The sequence below is a fragment of the Malaya genurostris genome, chromosome 2, assembly GCF_030247185.1.
Source record: "Malaya genurostris strain Urasoe2022 chromosome 2, Malgen_1.1, whole genome shotgun sequence".
NCBI classification, from domain to species: Eukaryota; Metazoa; Arthropoda; class Insecta; order Diptera; family Culicidae; genus Malaya; species Malaya genurostris.
The window spans coordinates 285,380,343-285,404,611 of NC_080571.1; the positions used below are offsets into that span (position 1 = coordinate 285,380,343).

The 24,269-nt window shown below is 35.9% G+C and overlaps 1 protein-coding gene across 1 annotated transcript in view; it reads left to right on the plus strand.

Moving 5' to 3' along the window:
* LOC131430418 (uncharacterized) overlaps window positions 1-2,506 on the plus strand; it is a 59,688-nt gene extending 57,182 nt beyond the window's left edge. Inside the window, exons 3-4 of the mRNA XM_058595406.1 lie at window positions 1,625-1,761; window positions 1,831-2,506. Of these exons, the coding sequence (XP_058451389.1) occupies window positions 1,625-1,761; window positions 1,831-1,942 (249 nt within the window). The 3' untranslated portion in view covers window positions 1,943-2,506. The remainder of the gene's footprint in view (window positions 1-1,624; window positions 1,762-1,830) is intronic.
* The last annotated feature ends 21,763 nt before the right edge of the window (window positions 2,507-24,269 follow it).

Sequence of the window (24,269 nt, forward strand, 5' to 3'; positions counted from 1 at the left end):
TTGTTTTGAGGAAATTTTTCTAAAAGCTTTTCTTCTGAAACGTTATTTTACTAGAAATCTGAAAAAGTTGAATATCTTCTGAAATTTCAACGGATCCTCTTTTGAATTATCAAAAAAAAATTGAAATCTTCTGAATTTAACACAGATTTTCTAGCATCTAATGTATCATTGGAATTATGTTAAAATTTTCGGAACTGTTTCGATATCTTTGAAATTTTGAAATTGTCAAAATCTTCAAAAATCTTTTGAAATCTGTAAAAATCTTATTGGAGATGTTATCAGTTCATTCCAAACAATTTTCGAATATTCAGATATCTGACTTTTTTCTTCGGCATCTCACCAACATCCTACAGGAAGCATTTGAGTTTTACGAAAAATTGATTATGAGACGAGATACGAATCTTAAATTGAATGTGAATTCTTTTAAAATATTCTTTGATGTTTTGAAATCTCCGGTAATATTGTGATATCTTCCAAATATTTGAAAATTTTCCAAAATATGATTTTAAATGATATAAGCAGAATTTAAAGACTAAGATTACCCTAGTCTTTTAATTCGGCTTATATCATTTGAAATCTACTGAAAACCAAATGAAAACTGATTATCATTTCTAACATTATCTGAGTGTAAAAATGCCAAAAAAAATCTTTTAAAAACTTTCTAAAGTGTTCATATACTTTTCGAAAGCTTTCGAAATCTCTAAATTTTCTGATATCTTCTGATGAAAAGCTATGAAAAACTTTTGAGTCCTGATAATCTAAAATCTTTTAAATTCTTTTCATATCTCCTAAAAGCTTTACTATCTTTTTGACCTACAATCTTCGTAATTTGTTTTCGAAAACGTTCTTTTCTTCGAACATTTCTAAAGTGTTCTGAACATATTCAATATCTTCTAAAATTTCGACGGATTTCGTTTGAATTTTCAAAAAAGAAAACATTTGAATTGTTCTAAATTCATCACATATTTTCTAGCATCCGTTTTATCATCTGAATTCTGGTAAAATTTTTGGAATTGCTTGGATATTTTTTTTTTTGCAACAACAACATCTAACATCTAATATCTTAAAGAATCCAAAGACGGGACTCGAACTAGCTTCCGGTTAGCTCCTATCTGGGGAAATGGTTTTGCCAAATCAACTACCCTACATGGGGAAACACATGAAGAAACAGCCCTGCGAAATGTTCTGAACACCGGCGAAAATCTTCGTTTTTCAAATCAATAGATTTCTTTTAATTGTTTCGGAAATTTACTTTTATTATCAAGTTAAAAATAACCTGTTTGGTCGTATTTAGCAAATTTAGCCAAACAAACCTCAAGAAGAAAATTCTATTACGTCGGCTTGTTTTGTAATACGAAATAGGAATAAACAAGCTTTGTAATTCCAGGACATGATATTGTTAAGTTAATGTCAATGTTTCGCTGATCCATAACTCAACTTTGTGAGGCTAAACAAACGAACGATTGAATTCCTTGAAATCAAAAGTTTCTATTTTAAGATTCTACCGATTTGTTTTTGCCAGCGACAACCCGTTAGCAACCAAATGCCTACCATTCGTCGTCTAGCAGTTTAGTTGGACGGCTTAATTTCGCCTTTTTCGACTAATTGTTGCTTCTCATTTCAGGATGCCCCGGAGATAAATCTGAGCGAACTACGAAAACTGTACACCAACTACAATCCCTACAGCGTTAATCAGGGCCTGGATGACTACGGACTGGATCGGTTACAGCTGCAGCTTCTGGCTCAGTATGCACAGAGCAAGTGAGTGCTACTTCGTTGGGTAGCTTCAAAGTCCGACCGTCACTGACTTCTTTCTTTCTTCTTTCACAGTGCCATCGGTAGCGGAGGCGGCTGGGATCAGCTCTACCGGGCCCCGGAAATGAAACGCCAGATCCGATATCGCCAGTGTTATTTCAACCCCATCTCCTGTTTCAAGAAGTAAACTGTTTTGGTTATGTTTATCCGATTTTTCGATTGTTGAGCCCGTTTTAACTGTTTGAATTCGCATCACCCCCCGAGCAACTTTAGTTGCTTTTTTTTGGTACATTGCGGCAGTAATGCTGATTAGTAAGCCCCATGGATTAAAACAACTCATAAAATAGAAAGAAGCAAAGCAAAGCAAAAACATAAGCCAGGTTGCTGAAGAGGACCAACCAACTAACACCTTCAATGTGCGATCTTCTCCAACAATTTTACACAGATGCTGTCAATATTAACACATTATAATCATACGAAACATGAAGATAAATCAAATATTCTAAGCAAGTGATTTGCAGCCCAGGAGACAAGTTTGCCGTTTCTCTTTGAGCGAGTAATGCAGGAAGGTTTTCTCTGTACAAAATTGTTTGTATATTATTACTTACTGGAAATACTGTGCGACGATGCAATTAAACCAATCAACGTTGTACTAAACGTCTTAGTCATGCTGTAATAATCTTTAAAAAAAAGAAAATAAAACTATTTTTGTTAGCAACCATCAATAAAGTCGAAATAATTCCCACCACTAGTTGACTGTATGTGTTATTGGAAGGACAGCAGCCCGTTTGAGCAGTTGTGAGAAATTCCATGGATTTTATTTATAATTTCTCTGTCTACTTCCCAAAAGTCCTGTACTAGCTTCGACCGAAAGCAGATCTAACAAGTATATTGTTACGTGTAACTGCTAGAAACTAAGGTATCCGTTGCATTTCTCCAGTGAACATCGCAATGATGCTTTTTTCTCTGGGCAGTCAGCTACCGAGAATGTATTGAAATTATGTTATTCCCATAACATAATGCCCAAGGCATCCGTCATGGTTGTATTCATGATAATTTTCCATTTGTCCCTCTGAACAATATTTAAATTTGCTGTTAGGACAGAGTTTCGGTTTATTATTTGCATGGTAGAATAACAGTCGATTTTCAATATTCGTTAATATATAGCTGATTTTATCTTCTTCTTTTAGGAATCTCATTAATTCTCGAAACTTAAGCTGCCTGTGATTTTTTGCTGAATGTTTTAAGTTTTTATCTATTAATCCTGCTGTAAAATGAATCGTTAATACTCCTTCTTCAAAGGATTTTTGTTCTTCCTCTTTGGCTTGATTCTCTTCCTGAGTGTCAATATATTCCATTATTCGTAGCGCTCTTTCAGCGTACTCTTCAAAAGGTTCTCCATATTGTTCGAGAGTTTCGATCTTCATAAAAGTCTCTTCTACTGTGACATTTACTCAAATTTTGAAACATATCATTTACTATATTGGATCTAATTTCGTAAGTATAACATGTGTCAAAGGTTTTCATTCGCACCTTGCGGGATTTGCTCCGTCATTTTTTTCCCAAAATGGCTCCACTTCATGAACTGAACCATGAAATTCTAGTATTACATCAAGCATCGGAAATCAGTAAGCACTACCATCTTCGACATTATTTTCGTTCATCATTGTTAATGTGACTTTAATTCGCAACGCCGTTTTATTGTTTTAACTAGTAATTTTTTTTTTTTTTTTATACTATCGTATCTTTGTAAAGCCTCCGTTTAGTCTATTACTGTTGTATGGTTTATTATTATTAAGTAGTAAATAGCTACGATCTTGATCGACAAACAAAAGAACAATTATCGTAAATGATCTAGACCTACTTTCAAACTATTGGTCATAATATAATACCTCGCATCAATTTGTATTGTACGCATGTATTTGTGATGGTTTTTTATGCTCAGATCACAGCATGCTGTGCGTTTGGCTGTCAGCTTTCGTTTGTTTACTTGTTTGTGCGGTTGAAATTCGGCGTTTTCAAAATGTCGCGTATTGAAAAGGAAGTGAAAATTAAGGTTCTGGACACATGGCTAAGTGAGAAGGGTATTACTATGCGAAAATTGGCAAGGCGGTTCGGAATTCATCATGCCAGTGTTAAAACCATCATTAATAAGTTTGGGGTACACTATTCTTTTGATGAGCTACCAGGAAGCGGCAGAAAATCCGGTTCTTCCAACCCGGAACTAGACCAGAAAGTGATATCTCTAATCATGAAGAACACACCAATGTCAATACGTAATTTAGCCAAAACAGCAGGAGTGTCGGAATGATCCAGCGTATCAAGAGGCGAAATCACCTGAAGACCTACAAGAAGCAGAAAATCTCGAAACAAAGTGTAGAACTGAAGAAGCGAGCAGCAACAAGGGCCCGGAAATTTTATTCGCGTTTTTTGTAGTGTCCGAATGCATGCGTTTTGATGGATTATGAGACTTATGTAAAGGAAGACTCAAAAATCCTTCCAGGTCCATAATACTTTACTGTCGTCGTTGGGGAGGATGTGAGCGATGCGGACAGGTCGATTCAAGTGGAGAAATTCGGTCGAAATGTACTGGTATAGGAAGCAATATGTTCCTGTGGTTTGAAGTCAACCATTTTTTACACTACCGGAACAATAAATTCAGAAATCTATCGATCTGAGTGTCTCCAGAAGAGATTGCTGCCTATATATAAGAAGCATAGTACACCTCCACTGTTTTGGCCGGATTTAGCGTCGGCTCACTATGCCAAAACCACTCAGGCTTGCAGAAAAGGGTATAAATTTCGTTGGGAAAATTATCAATCCACCAAATTGCCCTCAGCTTCGACCCATCGACCATTACAGGGCAATCGTGAAGAGGGTCAAATTTCTCTTTCAAATTATGGTCAAGAAGACTGGTAAGGGGAACATGCAGAAGTTCAAAAAAATTTGGGCTTAAGCGTCCAAAAAATGCGATGCAACACTTGTCCGGAACTTCATGAAGAGAGTTCGATCAAAAGTTCGAAAATACGGGAAGGAATAACATAAATTTCATCCGGTTTTCATTATGCTCGAGTTAAACCTTGTACAAAAAAAGGATCAATTTTTAGTTTGAATGAATTATCGTTTTTTATCATAATTTGAAAGAGAAATTTGTGGATAGCTTATTTTCGATACACTCCTTAAAACATTATGAATCCAAACATTTACGGGATAAGGTTTTGTATCGAAGGAAGTAAGAATTTTCTGCTCTTTACATTTTATTCAACGAAATGTTTTTACATTACAAGCTACAATCCTAACTAATACATGTCTACGCACCTCATTGCAGCAGTATTCCGGAACAAAATCATTCTATTGAGTAATACACTGAATAGAACATCAGGAGAAATAAGTTTAATGAATCTCTCTACAAATCATGTACGCCAGCAATTAACACCATCACATAATAAATGTATGACTTCAAACAAAACCGTCTCCATCGGGGTGAATGGTTTCTGCGAAAGATTGCCACGCTAATCTGACAGGATAATGCCGTAAACAGGCAACGTTCAAACTAACGGTGCAAGTCAAACGGAAAATGTAGGTCGAAGCTACACGTGGCTTCTTTTCCGGAACCGTTGAAGGTACAAAGAATGATGTGTTTATCCACTTAAATTAGAAACGATTAATTCATTTCAACTGCACAAAAGGAGGAGGAGGAGGAGGGATGAATCAATATTTATTAATATTTCAAGTGATTTTGTGCTACACGTAAATCGAAAAAGTTGTATTGCACTTGAAAATCATTAGTTGAATAAATTGGTAACAAGCAGAATAAAATAAAACAGTCATGTGAATATTCTATGCTACAGTATTGGACAAAAATAATTGGACAAATCTAATTCAATGCAGATGTAAAGAACAATAAAATACCTGACACCATTCGAATATCCTGTAGACAGCTGGATGTTGATTTTATTTGAACTTGATTGGTGTAAAGTTCGTACTGCGAACGGTTCATGAAACTGATTATTTTCATTTCCCATTTACATATTTCAACATTTGAATAATTCCCACAGTGATTTGTAGAGTTTTCTTCGCCGTTGTTCACTTTTCGGTGTATTTTATCTAATGCAAAACGACCAGCAGCCTAGTTTATTCCTACACAAGGGCGAATAAGGGAAGTAAATAGGTTAAGTGGGGAGATATGCCGCACTTTTCTTTGAGTTGAGATAAAATGAACAGGAATTAACGAGGATAAGGTGTTCGTTTGCCGGTACCCCACCGAAAGCAGATAGACAAATGTCATGTGTGTGTAATAGCAGCACGTTCTTTTTGTGTCGAATACCAAAGTAAACAGACGCTTGCACGCTCAAAACAAATTTTAATTGCGTGAAAATCAACACAAGAATTTTTTCTGAAATTCCGGAAGATGATGGTCCAAAAATCTACCAAGAAGTACTTGGTCTGGCGGGTGATCTGTGGGTGCGGAAAATAATAACTTGTAGCTGCCTTCAGTGCTACTTCATAAATCTTGCATTAAAACTTTGAACTCCACGAAACCCTACTGAAAACCACTACGAGAGCTAATTTCTGCCATGTGGACAATTCTTCTTAAGATCTACAAAGCAAAGAGGGTAGAATCGGCATAAACCTGCGTTAAATCCCCTTCGAAATGATTCAGGAATTCAGGAATATTTTAAAACCTGCTTCACGATCAACATTAAATTTATTCGGATGGAAAAAGTTCCGCAATGAATCAACTGTCATTTTGATCATATTTCCCACAAATATATGTGTCGTCATAACACACATATATTTGTGGGAAATATGATCAAAATGACAGTTGATTCATTGCGGAACTTTTTCCATCCGAATAAATTTTGAAGTAAGACTATATTAGATTTTATTAGCGAAGTTGAATAGATAAAAATAAGAACTATAACTAATCGTCTTGAAATAAATTCGGGTTTTGCGAAAATCCCCATGATTTATGAAAAAAATTTTTTTTGTGATTCTTCGTCATTTTTGTATAAAACAATTTCGTGGCGTTAAAACTTGTGCATACGTTCTGAAAATGAATCAAACAAGTCCATCATATTTTCTCGGTTTTTGTATTGAATGGCGAACATGGTAACTTGTGCGTCTTTAGTGCTGAGTCAAATTGTGATAAATTTTGTGTGAAATAGGTGGCTTTTTGTGAAATTTTTTTCAACTAAGCAAGTGACTAGTTGTCCTTTAAACAGATAAGTAGAAAGTGTTTTGTAAATACTTCTATTTTGTGCTGTAAATTGTGTCAATAATCGCCGTGCGGCGATCGCTCAAACAAAGCGGCATCGTACCGTGGTATATTGAATGCATTGTCTATTGTTTTTGCATGGTTCACTTTGCTTTGATTTCTTCCCCAGCTGGGTGTCGGGCCGGTTTGGTTTATGCATGAATGATGGGTGAATGTGTGAAGTGTAATGAAAAAATAACCATATCGGATATTAGAATTGCATGTTCAGTTTGCGAGAATGGCTATCACCAGCGCTGTACTGGGCTTACGAGAGCCATGGCCGGTTGGGTTTCAGATACACCGGCGCTTTTGTTTAAATGTGCTGATTGCTTGGAAGGTGCCGCGATGGCTAATGTGATGCCAAAGGATGATGTTCTTTCGCTCATTAGTGATGTGAAGAAGGAGATGGAAAAATTCAAATCCATCACTGATTCGTTTGCTGGTGTGCGGGAGAGCATCGTGGCACACATTAATATCGCGATAGAAAAGGGAATCGATAGACTGATCAGATTTTCCAATGATGCTCTGGAGAGCAAAATGGCCTGCTTAGAAAACAGTGTGGCCAGAAAGTTGGACGATTTGAAAAGTTTGTTGATTTTGAATAATCAGCAAAATAATAATGATTTGGTTGTAATGAATAGAAAGAAAATTGTTGCAAATAGGAAGACTCATTCGGAGTCGGATGGAAATCCCAGACGAAAGAGAAAAGTTATTTCAAATACTGATGATGAACCGCTTGATAATAATATTGTTAATGAATGTAACGACGAAGTATTTGATAGAAACAACAAAAAGTCATACGCGGACGTTCTATCTGGGAAATTTTCTAGAAAAAGAACGAAAAGCAATAGAAATCGTAAGACTCGCTCGGTTATTATGATCAAACCTGTCGAGTCTTCGCAAACGAGCGATGACACGAGAAAGGTTTTGAAGGGTAAGTTAGATCCAAGAACACATAAAATTAGTAATTTTAAAAATGGTAAAGATGGCTCGATTATTGTTGAGTGCGCAGCAGGAGAGGACATTCAATCAGTGAAAGAAAACATTGAAAGTAATTTAGGAACTGAATACAATGCTGTTATACCCAAGCCCGGGAAACCAAAACTGAAAATAGTGGGGATGAGTGATCGATATTCCTCTGATGTATTTATTGACCTATTGAAAAGTCAAAATCAGGAAATTTCGATTGAAGATGTAAAAGTTGTTGCTGACTTTGAGAATCCACGCTTCAAATATAACAAATATAGTGTTATAATTGAGGTTAATAAGAATACTTATTCCAGCTTGATGGCAGCCGGCAAGGTCTGCGTCGGCTGGGATAGGTGTTCGGTTTTCGAGTCGTTTAACGTATTGCGCTGTTTCAGGTGTGGTGAGTTTGGTCACAAGAGCACCGAATGTTTAAACAGTGAAAATTGTTCCAAATGTAATTCCGCACATAGAACATCTGAGTGTTCTTCAACTGAATTCAAATGCGTTAATTGTCTGAAAATGAACAAAGAAAGGAAATTGAATTTAGACATTCACCATCCAGCATTTAGTAAGCAGTGTCCTGTATATCTGAGATTGCTTGAAACGAAAAAGAACAACATTATGTCAATGGAATAGCAACTAATCAGTGAGAGGCATTCAGATATTTTGTATTTGAACATGGCCGGTTTGTCTTCTAATTATGTCGCATTGCGTCATCTTATAGAGGATAGACATCCTTCATTGGTTTTGCTCTCAGAAACACATATTGTTGATTCTGACGCTTTCGATCAGTTCAGTGTTCCGGGTTACACTGTTGCTTTTTGTGGAGTTGCAATTTACGCCAGATAATCAATTAAATTCAGCATTCAATCAAACGAAGCAGTTGGAAATAATTGGTTCTTGGGTATATCAGTTGAAAGAGGCATGCAGATGGGAAATTCAAGTTCAAGCGATCGCCAGTTTCTGGAAATTCTAGAAAACTGGTGGGAGAATTTCGTAGATTTTGGTAAACTAAATATTATTACTGGAGATTTTAATATCGATTGGCTCAGTGATCAAGGTTCGACTCAATTGAAACAGTTAGCAGAATTCTTCAATTTGAAGCAAACTGTGAATGAATTTACAAGAATTTCGAGATACAGTAAAACATTGATAGATCACGTGTATTCCAATTTCGACGGTGTTTATTCAAATGTGGAATCCGATTGCAAGATTTTAGATCATGAAACAATTGCAATTTCCGTAATGAGTAGCTCTAGAAATGAGGAAGATACGGTGAAAATCAAGTGTTGGAAAAACTATTCAAAGCAAACCCTATCTCGACTTGTATTAAGTAGCTTGGGTTGTACACAGTTGACTGGAAATTTGGATCACAGGGCATCTATTCTTACTGACATATTAAAAAAGTGTACTAATGAATTAGTAACTGAAAAGTATGTTAGTTTGAACAGCTCGAGTAGTTGGTACTCAATAGACCTCTTACGGTTAAAACGGGAGAGGGATAAGCAGTACAAGAGATTCTGTAGAACTAACAATGATAGTCACTGGAGTAGATATACACAAGCACGAAATATTTATTCACGGGCCCTGAAGAAGACTAGATGTGAATACATACAGAGGAAGATCAATCAAAATCAACAAAACAGCAGAGAGTTATGGAAAATTCTCAAACAGTTGATCAAGCCTACACATAGTGCATCGAAAACCATAACTTTTAACGGTATAGAAGAGCACGTAGAACAAATTGTATCTGAAAAGTTCAACAGTTATTTCATAAATAGTGTTCAGCAGATCAATCAAAGTATTGAATTGGTAGGTGAACCTGTTGAAATAACACAGCCGATGAATAACTATTGTAGACTTGATGAATTTCAACCAATCACTTTTGAACAATTGAAAAATATTTGTTTCAATTTGGGAAAATCGACTGGTATTGACAACGTAAACTCAAAAGTGATACAGGATTGCTTTCATGTTATCGGACACGACCTACTGGATTTGGTAAATGAATCGTTGTACACGAGGCACGTACCAAAAGTGTGGAAAGAATCTCTGGTGCTTCCTATCCCCAAGGTTACTGGAACGGATAAAGCCGAGGAGTACCGTCCCATTAACATGCTGCACACACTGGAAAAAATTCTGGAACTTGTTGTTAAAGATCAGCTGATTAACTATTTGAACTCTAACAGTTTGCTAATACCGGAACAATCGGGATATCATAAGGGCCACTCTTGTGAAACCGATTTGAACCTAGTATTGGCAAAATGGAAGGAGAAAATTGAAGCCAAAGAGAGTATCTTTGCTGTGTTCTTGGATCTGAAGAGAGCCTTTGAAACAATTTCAAGACCTTTATTGTTGCAGACATTACAGCGTTTTGGCATCGGGGGAATGGCACATGAATGGTTTGAAAACTATTTATGTGGTAGATCTCAAAAGACTGTTTTTAACGATGTAGTGTCTAGTTCCCTCGGTAATTCACTTGGTGTGCCTCAGGGAAGTGTGTTATGTCCTATTCTATTTATTATGTATATTAATGATATGAAGCGAGTTTTACGTTTCTGTGATATAAATTTGTTTGCTGATGATACTGTTCTGTTCATTACGGCTGAAGATTTCAATGAAGCTGTTGCACATTTAAACGAGGATCTAAGTTCGCTGGTTCGATGGTTAAAATTTAAGCAACTGAAACTAAACGTCGCGAAAACTAAATATATGGTTATTTCTTCTGTTAGCACCGGTCATGACGCCAATGTGGATATTGATGGTGAAACTATTGATCGCGTTAGAGAAATGAAGTATCTTGGAGTCATAATTGATGAAAAGTTAACATTCAAGTCTCATATCAATAACGTCATCAAGAAGATTGCCAAAAAGTATGGTGTATTATGTCGTTTGAAAAATGACTTAACGACCCATAGTAAGATTCTTTTGTATAAAACAGTCATTTCACCACACATTGACTTTTGCCCATCCATTCTGTTTCTTGCTAATAACACACAAATCTTGAGATTACAGCGACTGCAAAATAAAATCATGCGATTAATTCTAAAATGTAGTAGATATACCTCGTCAGGTTTTCTACTGAACGCATTACAATGGCTTTCAGTGAAACAGAGAATTTACTACTTAACCATGGTATTTATTTTCAAGATATTAAACGGCATGCGGCCTCGATATTTGTGTGATCGAATTGAAAGAGGAACTGATTTGCATAGGTACAATACTAGAAACGCATCTGATGCTAGAACACCAAGCTTTCAGTTAGCCAGATCGCAAAACTCATTGTTGTACAGGGGAATAAGTTTTTTCAATTCGATGCCAAGAGAAATCAAACGCGCAGCGACATTGGTGGAGTTCAAAAGGTTATGTATTTCACACATAAAGTCCGCTTTGTAAGCAAATATTTAGTTAGTTAGTTCAAATTTTTTAGATATTTTATTTTTTACGTATTACGAAGATTGTATTTTCTTTTTCTTTTTGTTTATATATATTATTGTGAGACGAATTAAGTTACTATGTTCGGTATGATGATGATGGATTTTTAGTTTGTTTGAGAGTTAAAAATAATGAGCAGTCTACAAACGTTTGAGCCTCGCGCGCGAAGCAGGTAGTGACTATTTGGAAAGCGAATAGGACTGGCCGAAGAGCCTTAGCATTCGGTGTGTTAAGTTTGCTCTTGACCTTGATCGCAAGGTTTGATTAATACTTTAAGGAATAGATTCGGGAGACTAATTGGGATCGACAGTTGTTGATGGAATTGGGCTTGGCTCTGCTCATCCGCAGTCTCGTTACTCCATCGTAGCTGATGTGTGTAGCGATGAACTGGTCCGGTGGGAAGGGCCAGGTGAATTACTGTCTGATACTGGTAAAGATATCGGGTTCGATTCCTGATGTGATCAAGGATCTTCCCGGGTTGGAAATTTTCTTGATTAACCCTGGATAGTAAATCCGAAATATTTGAATGTTATTTTGTGGTCAGTCGTTCTTTTGAAGAAGAATCTATACCTGCTAGATTAATCAGATCGTTTTATTTTGTTTACTGGTTAAGATATGTGCAAAAATATTAATTATCATTTAGATAACTTGTTCTGCTCACACCTTTGTAGGGGTATGAGGTGGGACGATCATCATCATCATCATCATCATCATCATCATCATCATTTCAAAGTTTATTTGAAGTCAATAATCGCTACGATATAGAACATCAAAATGGCGGCCATGAAATTTTCCTTAATGCAAACTGCACTAAACCTAATAAGCAATAAATCAAATAACCCGAGATAAAAGTTTAATAAATGTTCTTTAGATCCATCCAATTTGCTCTGAGTGAATCTGTCAGCCAATGAACACGAACACACACACAATGCTAGATTTATGAAAAAATTTAACTGACAATAATGCTTTAAATAGAATGTTTGAAAACAATAATAAGGTTATTATTTGCATGGTTTTTTTCTAGTATATTACTTGTCAAAAGAGGCACTTATTGTAATTGTCACAAAACTTGTGATGATTGCAGAATCAATAAAAGAAACTCTTATAAATTATAATCATAACCATAAGGCATTCGAATTGTTATTTGTGATAAGTGCTTGTTGTCCCAGTCCCACGTGGGTGACACTCTCTTTTGGTTCGATCTGGCATCGTGCTTTTTGATCGAACGCTCTTCATCAAGTTCCGGTCAAGTGTTGCATCGCATTTTTTGGATGCTTGAGCCCAAATTATTTTTTTAACTCCTGCATGCTCCCAGCTGCCTTTCCAGTCTTCTTAAAGACCCTCTTCACGATTGCCCAGTAACGTTCGATGGGTCGAAGCTGAGGGCAATTTTGTGGATTGATATTTTTCTTAACGAAATTTATACCCTTTTCCGCAAGACAATTGAGAGTGGTTTTGGCATAGTGAGCCGACTCAAAATCCGGCCAAAACAGTGGAGGTGTACTATGCTTCTTATATATAGGAAGCAATCTCTTCTGGAGACACTCAGATCGATAGATTTCTGCATTTATAGTTCCGGTAGTGTAAAAAATGGTTGACTTCAAACCACAGGAACATATTGCTTGCCATACCTGTACCTTTCGACCGAAACGCATGCATCCGGACACTGCAAAAGACGTGAATACAATTTCCGGGCCCTGGTTGCTGCTCGCTTCTTCTGTTCTACATTTTGTTTAGAGATTTTGTGCTTCTTGTAGGTCTTCAGGTGATTTCGCCTCTTGATACGCTGAATCATTCCGACACTCGTTCCTGCTGTTTTGGCCAAATCACGTATTGACATTGGTGTGTTCTTCATGATTAAAGATATCACTTTCTGGTCCAGTTCCGGGTTGGAAGAACCGGATTTTCTGCCTCTTCCTGGTAGCTCATCCAAAGAATAGTATTCCCCAAACTTATTATTGATGGTTTTAACACTGGCATGATGAATTCCAAACCGTTTCGCTAATTTTTGCATAGTAATACCCTTCTCACTTGGCCATGTGTTCAGAACCTCAATTTTCCCTTCCTTTTCAATACGCGACATTTTGAAAACGCTGAATTTCAACCGCACAAACAAGTAAACAAACGGAAGCTGACAGCTAAACGCACAGCATGCTGTGATCTGAGCATAAAAAACCATCAAAATACATGCGTACAACACAAATCTATATGGATAGCTTATTTTTGATACACACCGAAAAAAATCTTTTTTTAGACAATCTACCGATTTACAAGAGTGTCATGTAAGTTTTTGACCCCTATTTCCGTTTTCCGTTAAGTTTTTGCGAGTCGATAATAGGGAGCCACTAAGGACCATTCCTTATCATGCTATTCGTGAATGATCTATGCAGTGAATTGTTGTCATTTTAAGTAATGTATGCAAATCTCAAAATATATCACATCATCGTTTGACACGGGAGCGGGTCATTTTGCCGAAAGTCATTTCGCCGAATGCTATTCCGCCGAATGCTATTTTGCTGAAAGTCGTTTCGCCGAATGGGTCATTTCGCCGAAAGTCGTTTCGTCGAAAGGGTCATTTTTTAGGGCCACCATTGACCATATGTGCGGGGTTGGGGATCGAACTCAGGTGGGCTGCATGAAAATCGTAGACTAACCCATCACGATATACCCGTCCCCCGAAATGAAGCGTTAATCCAAATGTGGTAAGTATCAACGAAAATGCAAGGAATTAGTAACCATTTGGAGGAGTATTTGTTATCATTGGGTGATCTGCTAACGACTCAGTTAAAGATAGGGAAAACATAGATTTACTCTTGGTTTGCATATTAGTAATATTAGAATTTCATCTTTTGTTACTTTGAGGAGGTTTTACAGCTACAAAATGGCGGATTTTTTGATGATGCTTTGTATTATGCAAAACATTTGAAGTTATTTTGTTGAACGATAGCTTTAGAAAAATTCGCAAAATTCATATTCTGCAGCATACATGAACTGCAAAACTTGAACAGCAGAAAGATCTTGCGAAAAGATAGTGCTAGTGATAAAACTTTTGTTTTGAAAAGATTCGAACGCTCAAAAAAGAATGGGAAAGTTTAAGCCAGCAATGGCGCTTTATAATACTTTCCCGAACTTACTAATGTCGTTTTCGCTTGAGATTTGTTGGATTCGCACTTAGCAACGGGGGTTTGAGTAAACCTAATATAAAAATTAGGTTCGAAACTGAAACGATTATCAGATCAACATCGTTGAAACTACACGGAGAACCCTTCGATCATAAAATTGCGATATCGCAGTTTTTGATTTTTGCGATAGTTGATTTAACTAATTTATTTTTGATTCAACCAATATGGTTTTTGATTTGCATATATTCAAGTAGTTGAAAAATATTTTGTTTTGAATGCTGTCAAATGCCGGAGACAGTTGAAAGCAAAACAATAATCGCAATGCAAAATCAACAACTTTTTTAGTTGAAATCTGTTCGCGTCGCTTCAAAATGTCAATGAAAACAACATCGATGATTAAAGCGTTTGGTGAAATTGTGCCCATTCGATTTGAGAAATTTATGGTTCCATAACAAGTGTTTATCTAACAGCGGTGTTGTGATAAAGTTAATCTTGTTTAAGATGAAAAAGATTTGGTGACAAATTAGAAAATGTTTATGAATGATCATCTCGTAATCTTTCAGGTTTGCGCAAAAATTTTATGCTTCAAATTCGATCATTGATTTACTTCCAGCAGACTGTTTTACTTCCAGCTGTTTGATACCGATGATGGTGTTCATGCATTAGCAATAAAACGCTTTTTGACATGAATTTAATTTATGAAAGTAACAGGAGCGAAGGGTTTCAAACACACAGAACGCGCTGCGATTGAATGGCGCGTTTGAATTGCCGTCGCAAAATTCCAATTCAAAGCGGTTGATGCACCCAAGCTCATATAAATTGACTAAAATTTTCGCATATCAATAACATTGTTCGAATTGATTCAACTATTTGCAATGTCTAAAACAAATAAAACCGATTTATTTTTCAACTAACAGAATTTTGTTACAATAACAACACCAGTTATTTCAACTAAAATATTTGTTGAAATTGAAAGGTATGTGTCCTCACTAATTGACAGCATTTTTTTTCAAACAGCAAAATTAGTTGTTTCAACCACCATTTCTGCTAATCGAAAAACAAAAATGACAGTTTAGTTAAAACAACAATCGATTAGCTGTACCAAATTTTAACCAATCGAATTCAGAAAATCAACTAATATTTTGGTTGGAATGGGATCGCGGGTGGTTCCGTGTAGGTTCAAAACTGGCTTCAAACAAACCATTTGATTTTGGCAGTTAGTGTGGAAACTGGGCTAGGTTTGTCATCAAGCGAAAACGACACACGGAACGACCGAAATTAGCTCTGCGCCTAATTCGTATTACTGTTTTTGAATTAGTTGATTTTAACAACAAAATTTCCAAAATAACTATAAAATTAGTTAAAATTGAGAATTTACTTTGCTAAAAAAACTCTTATTTTTAGAGAATGTGTTTAGTTGGCGAATATTCTGGACACAAACCAGCAATATTTCTATCCAACACGAAATTCTCATTGACAACTAATTTCGTGATTAGAATCAGAAAAATTGTTTCTATTTATCTATCACCGTCATTACTGAAGGACAGCACAAAAAACAAAAATGAAATTGGTTTTATTAACAAGTTTATTAGTCAAAAACTCATGAGAAGTGTCAAAGCAAAACAATCCAGCTAAAAGGAACAGTCTTGTTGAAACTGCTCGCAAATTGTTTACACGTTTTTCGCATGTGTTACGATATATCCATATATAAATTTCTAAACCGATATGTGAAAATGACGTAAACTGTTAGTGGAAAGTGTATTTATTCAGAATTTGAGCGCATTTGAAGCGATTGTGGGTAATAATTTTTTTACGCGGAACAGTGAAGTGAGTTTCGAATGTTGCACTCTAATTGTACACGTCAAATGATGTTTTTTTGTATCTTCTAATATTCCGGGCTACGCCGTCCGGTGTATTACTTGTATTCGATTTTTGTTTTCCGAGTGCTCAAAGTTTTCAGTGAGAGAGTCGATTTCGCGAAGTCGAATGAAGAAAACAGCGATTTAGAAGTAACATTTTCAAAAAGAAGTTTATGTTTCGCTTATGTCTTTTTCTCCAATACAACATCGTATTCATACCTGCCAATATAGGGACCGTGCACGATTACAAGTAGCGCCATTAGTGGCGAATAGGCGAAAAAACTCTACCATAGCTTTACACTGTTACCATATGTTCACGCTGAATAAAATAGTTAAAAACCTGTTTTAATACAACTTAGTGGTGTAATGATTCTTTTCTCACATCAATCATATTCTCATATATAATACTGTGGTATACTATTAAAAACCTTTCTCTCCGATTCTTAAAATAAACCAAAGAGATTTTTTGTGCAATAACTAGTATAACCTACAGAATGGAACAGTTCTCTAACATCGATGAGAAAACGAAGTGAGTTCCACTATTGTAGGTATTTCGGGCACTAGAACCCGAGAACGTATAATCGAAGTTGGTTCGTATGGCCATCAACTAACATGATTTTAATTGCAACCGAAAAATATGTTTAATTTTCGGTAGGAGCATAAGATCATTCATTTGAACCTAAGATTAGGAATACCGGACAAAGTGTAAAAGTAAGTGAGATCCTTTTTTGAGTGTATGACTATTATCTGCCGTCGTTATTCGAAAAACGGGAATACTTTCGAGACCAATTTAGAAAACTTTTTACTTTTTTCGTTTCGACTCTTCAAGTAACGGTACACAATTTTAACACACTTTGCCTCTTATTCCGGAAACGAAAGTCTGATCCGGATGAAATTCAGGAATTCCAAGTAGAACCACGAGACCTTTCATTTGAATCCAAGTTGGTCAACATCGATCAAGTCATTTTCGAGAAACACACACACACAAAGATAGATTGCTCAGCTCGACGAACTGAGTGGAATGGCATATGACACTTGGCCAATTTTTACTATTCGATTTTCAAGTGATTGTATAACCTTTTTATATGAGAAAAGCAAAACAGTTCAGCGTTTCAATAAAATGATTATTTGTTGTTAGCTTCGTGACTCGTATTTTCAATATACGTCAAACTGGCTACTCGCGAGATTGCTAGCATTTTTACGATTACAATTTATTTTCTTTCTTCATTCTAAGAGTATTGACCATCCTGGGAATCATTTGAACTTTTAGTTTGACAGTCGAGCAGTTATTTTTTTTATCGAGTAGCTAAATTTATCTAAAACTGTGGCCCATTTCAAAGTTTGACGGATGCAAAATTATTTGGGTCTATTTTGTTCTGAAAATAAAGTAATAGCAAGTGGTGTAATAATTGCAATTCAGCGAAAGTAAGAATAACTTCGAGATAAACTTACTTCATTTAAAAAATATTTAAACTTTTTGTTGGTGTATTTTCTTTGAGTGAAAGTATAAAAAGAAATTACACAGAAGCAATTTTCACTAATGGTCTGAAATTAGAATGTTTTAGCAAGATATTTTTCAGTGTTTCCGGTCAAGTCGATTAAAAAATCATTTAATGTGCTGAGAATATCGTTTGAGTGTTTGAATTTGAGTGAATATGACAAATATTAGACACAAATCCAACTGCAATGACAAAAAATGACGTGACCGTATTTAGATACAGAATGAATAATTAGATTCAAAATTTAATAGTCAGTCGATGTTGAACAATCGTTCGCATTACACGCGAATAATTCCATAGGGTTCGGAAAAAAATCCACAGAGAAAATACGCTAGAAAGTATTTTCAAACTCAGTTTACAAGTTTTGATATGGTAGCATTATTTTTTCCACTCGCCGCCTCGTGCGCTGTCGTTGCCGGCCACTAAACCACGCCCCCGTGCACGGTCCCTATAGAAAAGATAACCGCGACTGAATTTTTTTTCGGTAGAAGTGTGCCATCTAGTGGCTAGTAGTCATTACGGTGCTAACGTTTTTTCGGTGACAGAGCGCCATATAGCTGCGAATTGCAGAAACCAATTCAACCATTTATGTTGGTTGAAAACAACGTTTTATTTCTTTAATTCAACTAAAAAATTAGTTGAATGGATATGAAGTGTGCCTTAGCTAAGAAATGACAGCACGTTTAATTGGTGAATTCAACTAAAAAAATAGCCATATCAACAAATATTTTATTATTATTAAGGGAACTAGAATTAGAAAATCTAAATCAGCAAAAGTAAGATTTTTTTAGTTGTCTCAAAAAATAACTAACTGAAATCAGAAAATCAACTAATTTTTTCGCCAAAATGCTGATTTCGGTCTTTCCGTGCATAATTGAAAATGAGCATGCTATTAATCACATGCTTTGTTTTGAAAAATCAAAGCTTGCTTTTATTGTTACATTCCAAACAGCCCTGCTTATCAACTTTCATATATTCAGTCGGAATCAACCAGTTGATTGACGGGAAAGCCCACCCACGTATATTCCGTACAGAACGAATTATCGAGTTTAAAATTCCACCTACAATTTTCCCCCAGATGATCAAATGACGTCATAGAAGCGAACCTGAGAATTCACGGAAAAGCTAAATCAATCAAACACAGTCAGATTTCTGAATGACGGTTGTATCTAATGTTCTACGATTAATCATTCTTTCCTGTTTGCGAATTCAAATTTGCCAACAAAAGGTGGTATGTCAACGGAATACGGTTTCGTAGTATATCCTCCTTTATGCACATTAGTGTAAGAAGACTTTTTGTTAGATTCGTGCTATTGTTCTTTTGAAAAATTCCGAAGTTTCAAACTGGTTCAGTTAAGGAATGAACTCTACCTTCACTTTTGTTAACAATGGTCATTTTCTAAGATTGTAAACGGCACCTTAAATTCCTATCATTACCAGAAAGTACGGTAACGGTACCCCCATTCATCTCAACTCCAATCATCATCTCACATACGAAAACCATTAGTTCATATGTTAGAGTGACATCTGCTGTTTCTGTTCAATTGATTAACCTTAAGGATAAGATAAAAATAGGTGTATTGGCTTTTAGTTTTCGCGTTTCTATAACGAACTATTTTTTTCTGCGGTATTGTTTCTTAGAGCCGAAGCATACTTATTGTATACGATTTTTGCACAATTTATTGATTGCAAGTCGTATAATCGTCAAAATTTAGTTGTGAAATTAGGGTACATACCAAAGTTTGAATCTGAAATTTGCTGCAATCAAGCATGCAATAGAATTTAACAAAAAAGTTTTACAAAAATTGTTACGGACAATAATCAAACCCAGCCTACTTAGACTGTTCGAGCCAAAAGCCAGTGAAACGTGTTAAACAAAACTCTATTTTTTTCGCTGTCATTAACATGACTGGCTAAGGCCACAATTGGCTCATCTCGCCTGAACAAAACTTACTGTTACTGCCAGTTTCAAACAATCACTATTGTTGTTTTCGCTTGATGCCAAACCTAACCCAGTTTCCACTCTAACTGCTGTCAAACCGTTTGTTTGAAGTCAGTTTCGAACCTAGTTTCAACGTTGTTGAACTGAAAATCGAGTCAGTTTCGAACCTGGTTTTTAAATCATTTTCACTCAAACCCCTGTTGCTAAATGCGAAATCAACACAGTTTCGTGAAAAAGGTTTGTTTGATGAAACTACCCTGGGTCAGTTTCAGTTTTCTCAAGCGAAATGAAAATATGTTTTTAATTCGAACGCACTTAATTTCATCGCTGAAGCTTTCACACGAAAAAGCTGCTGTCGCAAGCTTTATTCGTTGAGTTCATAATGGAAAGCATACACATTCATATTCACCACCAACACGTCGGACGTAGCAAGCTTTGCCGAACATGGAAGCTTTCTAATTCGATAATTGCTAGTTACAACTACTACCGTAGGGTTGTTTGCTGCAGGATCCAGTAGTTTCCGTGTGGTGATATCATTGCTTGACCAGTCACACTTGTGGATATTAGGCACTTTTTGAACTAGCTTCATCAAAGATAAACTCAAATTGATTGTTCATGTGCCATTTGAATCGGGGGACGGTACTCTGAATCAACTTAGCTCCACTTCATTCATTTGATACACTAAAACTATCGCTTAGAGTGAAATCTGATACTTCGATGAATTGGTTCAAAGTTTTGAAATAAGCTTAGATGTTTTACATAAAAAAAATAATCGACACTTTAAATTAGCGCGACAAAAATATTTTCACTATTAAATATTAGTTTTTTGTAGTTGGCGTCTTCACAAAAGTTGTTTGTAATCCTTTTGATGAAGAAAGTTACTAGGGTGGTCCTCATTTAGATTGAAATCTGATAGCTATTTTTCTTAATTGAACTCAAAAATGATTTTGTTGTACAATAAAGTTGTAGGAAATTTTATTTTGAGCTACTTTGTTGAAAAAAGCACCTCTCTAGCTCTTTATTTGATCGAGTTACATCAATTTTCCCGAGTAAAAGTAGGGTGGCACCTGAAAAATCACTTTTTTTGTTCTAATTTTTTTGTTAAACGTACTACGGAAAGGTTGTCTTCAAAAGAGTTGTTGAAATAATCATTGCGCATAATTTTGCTCAACCAAGCTTTATCATATGAGCTACCAGTAAAAAGTTATGATTGTTTTTTCATCAAAAAACTAGTCAAGCTTCAAATCAGGGGTGGAAATAAGCCCATTTTACACAGGAAAATGTGAATCAGAAAACCGAACACCGTGAATTAAAAAATTGGGTAACAAAACAAAAATGACGATTTGTTTTTAAATTGTGGAAACTGTATATTACACAGAGTAGCAGCAGGCCTTATCCATACGCGCTCTTTTTATTGCGCTGAGACAAATTTGTTCTCATTCTCAGAAGACAACCATGCGCAGGCGAAGAGCATTAGCTGCTCTCAAAAACTCGTTCGCGCATTTAAGTACCGCGGCAGAAATGAATGTACAACGCTCCGTTCGTTCTCAGCGCATTTAGCCAAGAACGGAGTTCGAGTGCTCCATTCGCATGAGAACAGGTGAAGCAACTTGTGCTATTTAACTCTCCGACAAGTCTCCGATCACAATATAATATTCATACAATTTTGTAATAATATTAAACCCTACCTTTTTTTGAATACAGTGTTTTCTGAGACTTGATATATATATAAAATAATAGCGAAAAATCAGTTGTTGCTAATGTTCTCTGGTATGCGTGGGCCGATCTTCAAATGATTTTTTTTGTTCGAAAGGTGACGTTTATGCGGAGGTTTAAGGCTATAGTACATAAAGAAAATCCTTTGGGAAAGTAGAGAAAAACTAGAAAATTGGATCGTTTAGAATTGGAAATTTTCCATTCAATGCATGCTAGATCTTCAATGATTGTTTGGCGTGTATCGAGTTATGCAATGCTACTGCCCGCTGGAGAGCAAAATATGAATACTAGATTATTAATAAAACCTTGTGTGTGTCCGTGTGTATGTGTGTATGTATGTAACAAAAATATGCATTCACTTTTCTCGGAGACGGCTTTTCACAAACAAAGATTCATATGAAAGGTCTCATGGTCCCATAGTCTGCTATTCAATTTCATCCTGATCCGACCTCCGGTTCCGGAGATATATGATGATATGTACCAAAAAATGGAAAAAATATGCACTCACTTTTTCAAAGATGGCTTAACCGCCATAGCCTGCTATAGAATTTTATTTGGAACCTACTTCTGGTTCCGGAGTTACATGGTAATATGTGAAAATTAGAGAAAAAGTGTGGTCTCTCTGAAACGGCTCTACCGATTTTTACATACTAGGATTCAAATGAAAGGTTATCCTAAAAATTTTTAGAACATTTCATCCGGATCCGACCTCCGGTTCCGGAACAAAAGCGTGATAAATGGAAAATTACCAATTTCATTATTAGTTTTTCACAAACGACGGTCGAAAACAGGTACAAATCCCATAAAAATGTCTGATAAATTATTCTAGTTTGCATAGCTTGTTTGTTTGTGGGCGAAACGGTAACGGATGTCTGCTAATGGTGTGTGATATTGGTAAAAGACGGTGCTGCGGTTGATAAAATTTTTAGCTATTCTATGATAAGTGCGATTGAAAGAATAAACGAATGTCATTGAATTCAAATTTATTTGAAAAAAATATGCAATTATCACAGCCAATAGTGACAGAAACGCAGGTTCGCTTCGTTTGTTAGATTTTGTCTAATTGGTTTAATCGAAATAATGCATGAGATAGTAAGTCTAGGTTTAACTAGGTTCAAAACTGTTCCAATTTGTAGGTCATATTTGTTGCTGGCAAACAAACCAACTTCGGATATTTCGGTCATCTGAATCCGGTTTTGGAAGAATTGAAAATAGTTATAAGAACTGCAAAAGAGTTTTATAGGTTATAGATTATAGGTTCAAAGAAAAGGTCTTACAGTTTCAAACGGAATTCCTGAATTTGTTGCAGATACTACTTCCGGTTCCGAAACTACAGGATAAACAGGATTTGTATAGTTTATTAGATTAGGTCCGAACAAAATTTCCTATTTATATTCAATGAACAGTTGTTTTAGCGAATTCCACAGTAACATTTTTGATGTTATGAATAATATGAGAAAGGCATAATTACACCATTTGGTGGAATAAAACAGGTTTTGATGTGGAACACATCTTTATTTTCTATATAGATGTGCAAATCAGAAACTCAAGAAAAACTACACGTAGAAATGTGGTCAGGTTTTAAAAACTTACAGCTCAGTCTATTTTGTATCAATTATTAATATTATTTCATCATTTGATAGGAAATATTTCTAAGTTCCGATTTGAATGTATCAAGCCACGTATTTTCAATTATATTTGATTGAAACTGTGATTAGTAGCAAGCAGTGTCCTATTTGGCTGCTAAAAATCTTTGGCATACCGGATTTCCCTGCCATAGACGACGGTTTTGAAGGAGTAAGCGATGTATCAAAGAGAGAGCATCGCTCTGATTGGTCAATCGATGCACAAGCGAAGCTGTTGGATGTACGCGGATCTATAAATAGAAGCGAAATTAAAGCTAACGTTTCAGTCCTATTCCTAGCATGCTAGAGGTAGGTTGTTGCTAGACAGTAAGACAAAAACGTGCCATAAAACGATTTGAAGCTTTAAGGGCTGAGGCCAGTTGTTAGCGTAAAACCGTGTGGCTCGCTGTGCGTATTACATTGCTCTCCATGCTCTCTCGCAAATGTATAAAATGACTCTCGATGTGGCCGGGTGGCCAAGAAAGTTTTGATATTTTCTGTTACAAGTTTGATTACATCACTTAAAATCCAATAAAGCTACCGCTTCTTTGGCTGCCTTGCTGAGCCGATCTTATTTCTCTCTCATGTTTCGTTACGTTACCAGGATACAAGAGCAGAAAAAAATGGTGCCGCCATAGAAATGGACTTACCATTACAAAAATAACATTCACTTCATTTTTATCGCGACAACATATATGTTTTATGCACTAATCGCATCTAAACTAAATTATCTAGACATTGTCAGGATAGATTTTTGATCCATGCTTTTGAAGGCAATGAACAAGTTGAAAGTTGCCGTTTTCAGCTATGCAACTCTTCCATCAGAAAAAAGATTTTCCCGACCGCTAAAGTCAAACAATCATTCTGAAATTTTCACAGAATAATCTAAACTAATTTTCTAAGAGATTGTCAGTTGGGTTTTTTGATATTCGTCACCGTTTTTGAGAAAATCAGATTTGAAGCGTGAAAATAGCTTTTCAAAGCGCCCTGAAACACACTGGCCTCAGCCCTTAATTGGTATGCTCTGATCTTGTATCCTGAAACTTGAACACAGAAGAAAAAGAGAAGCATAATTATCGAAATCGCAAGT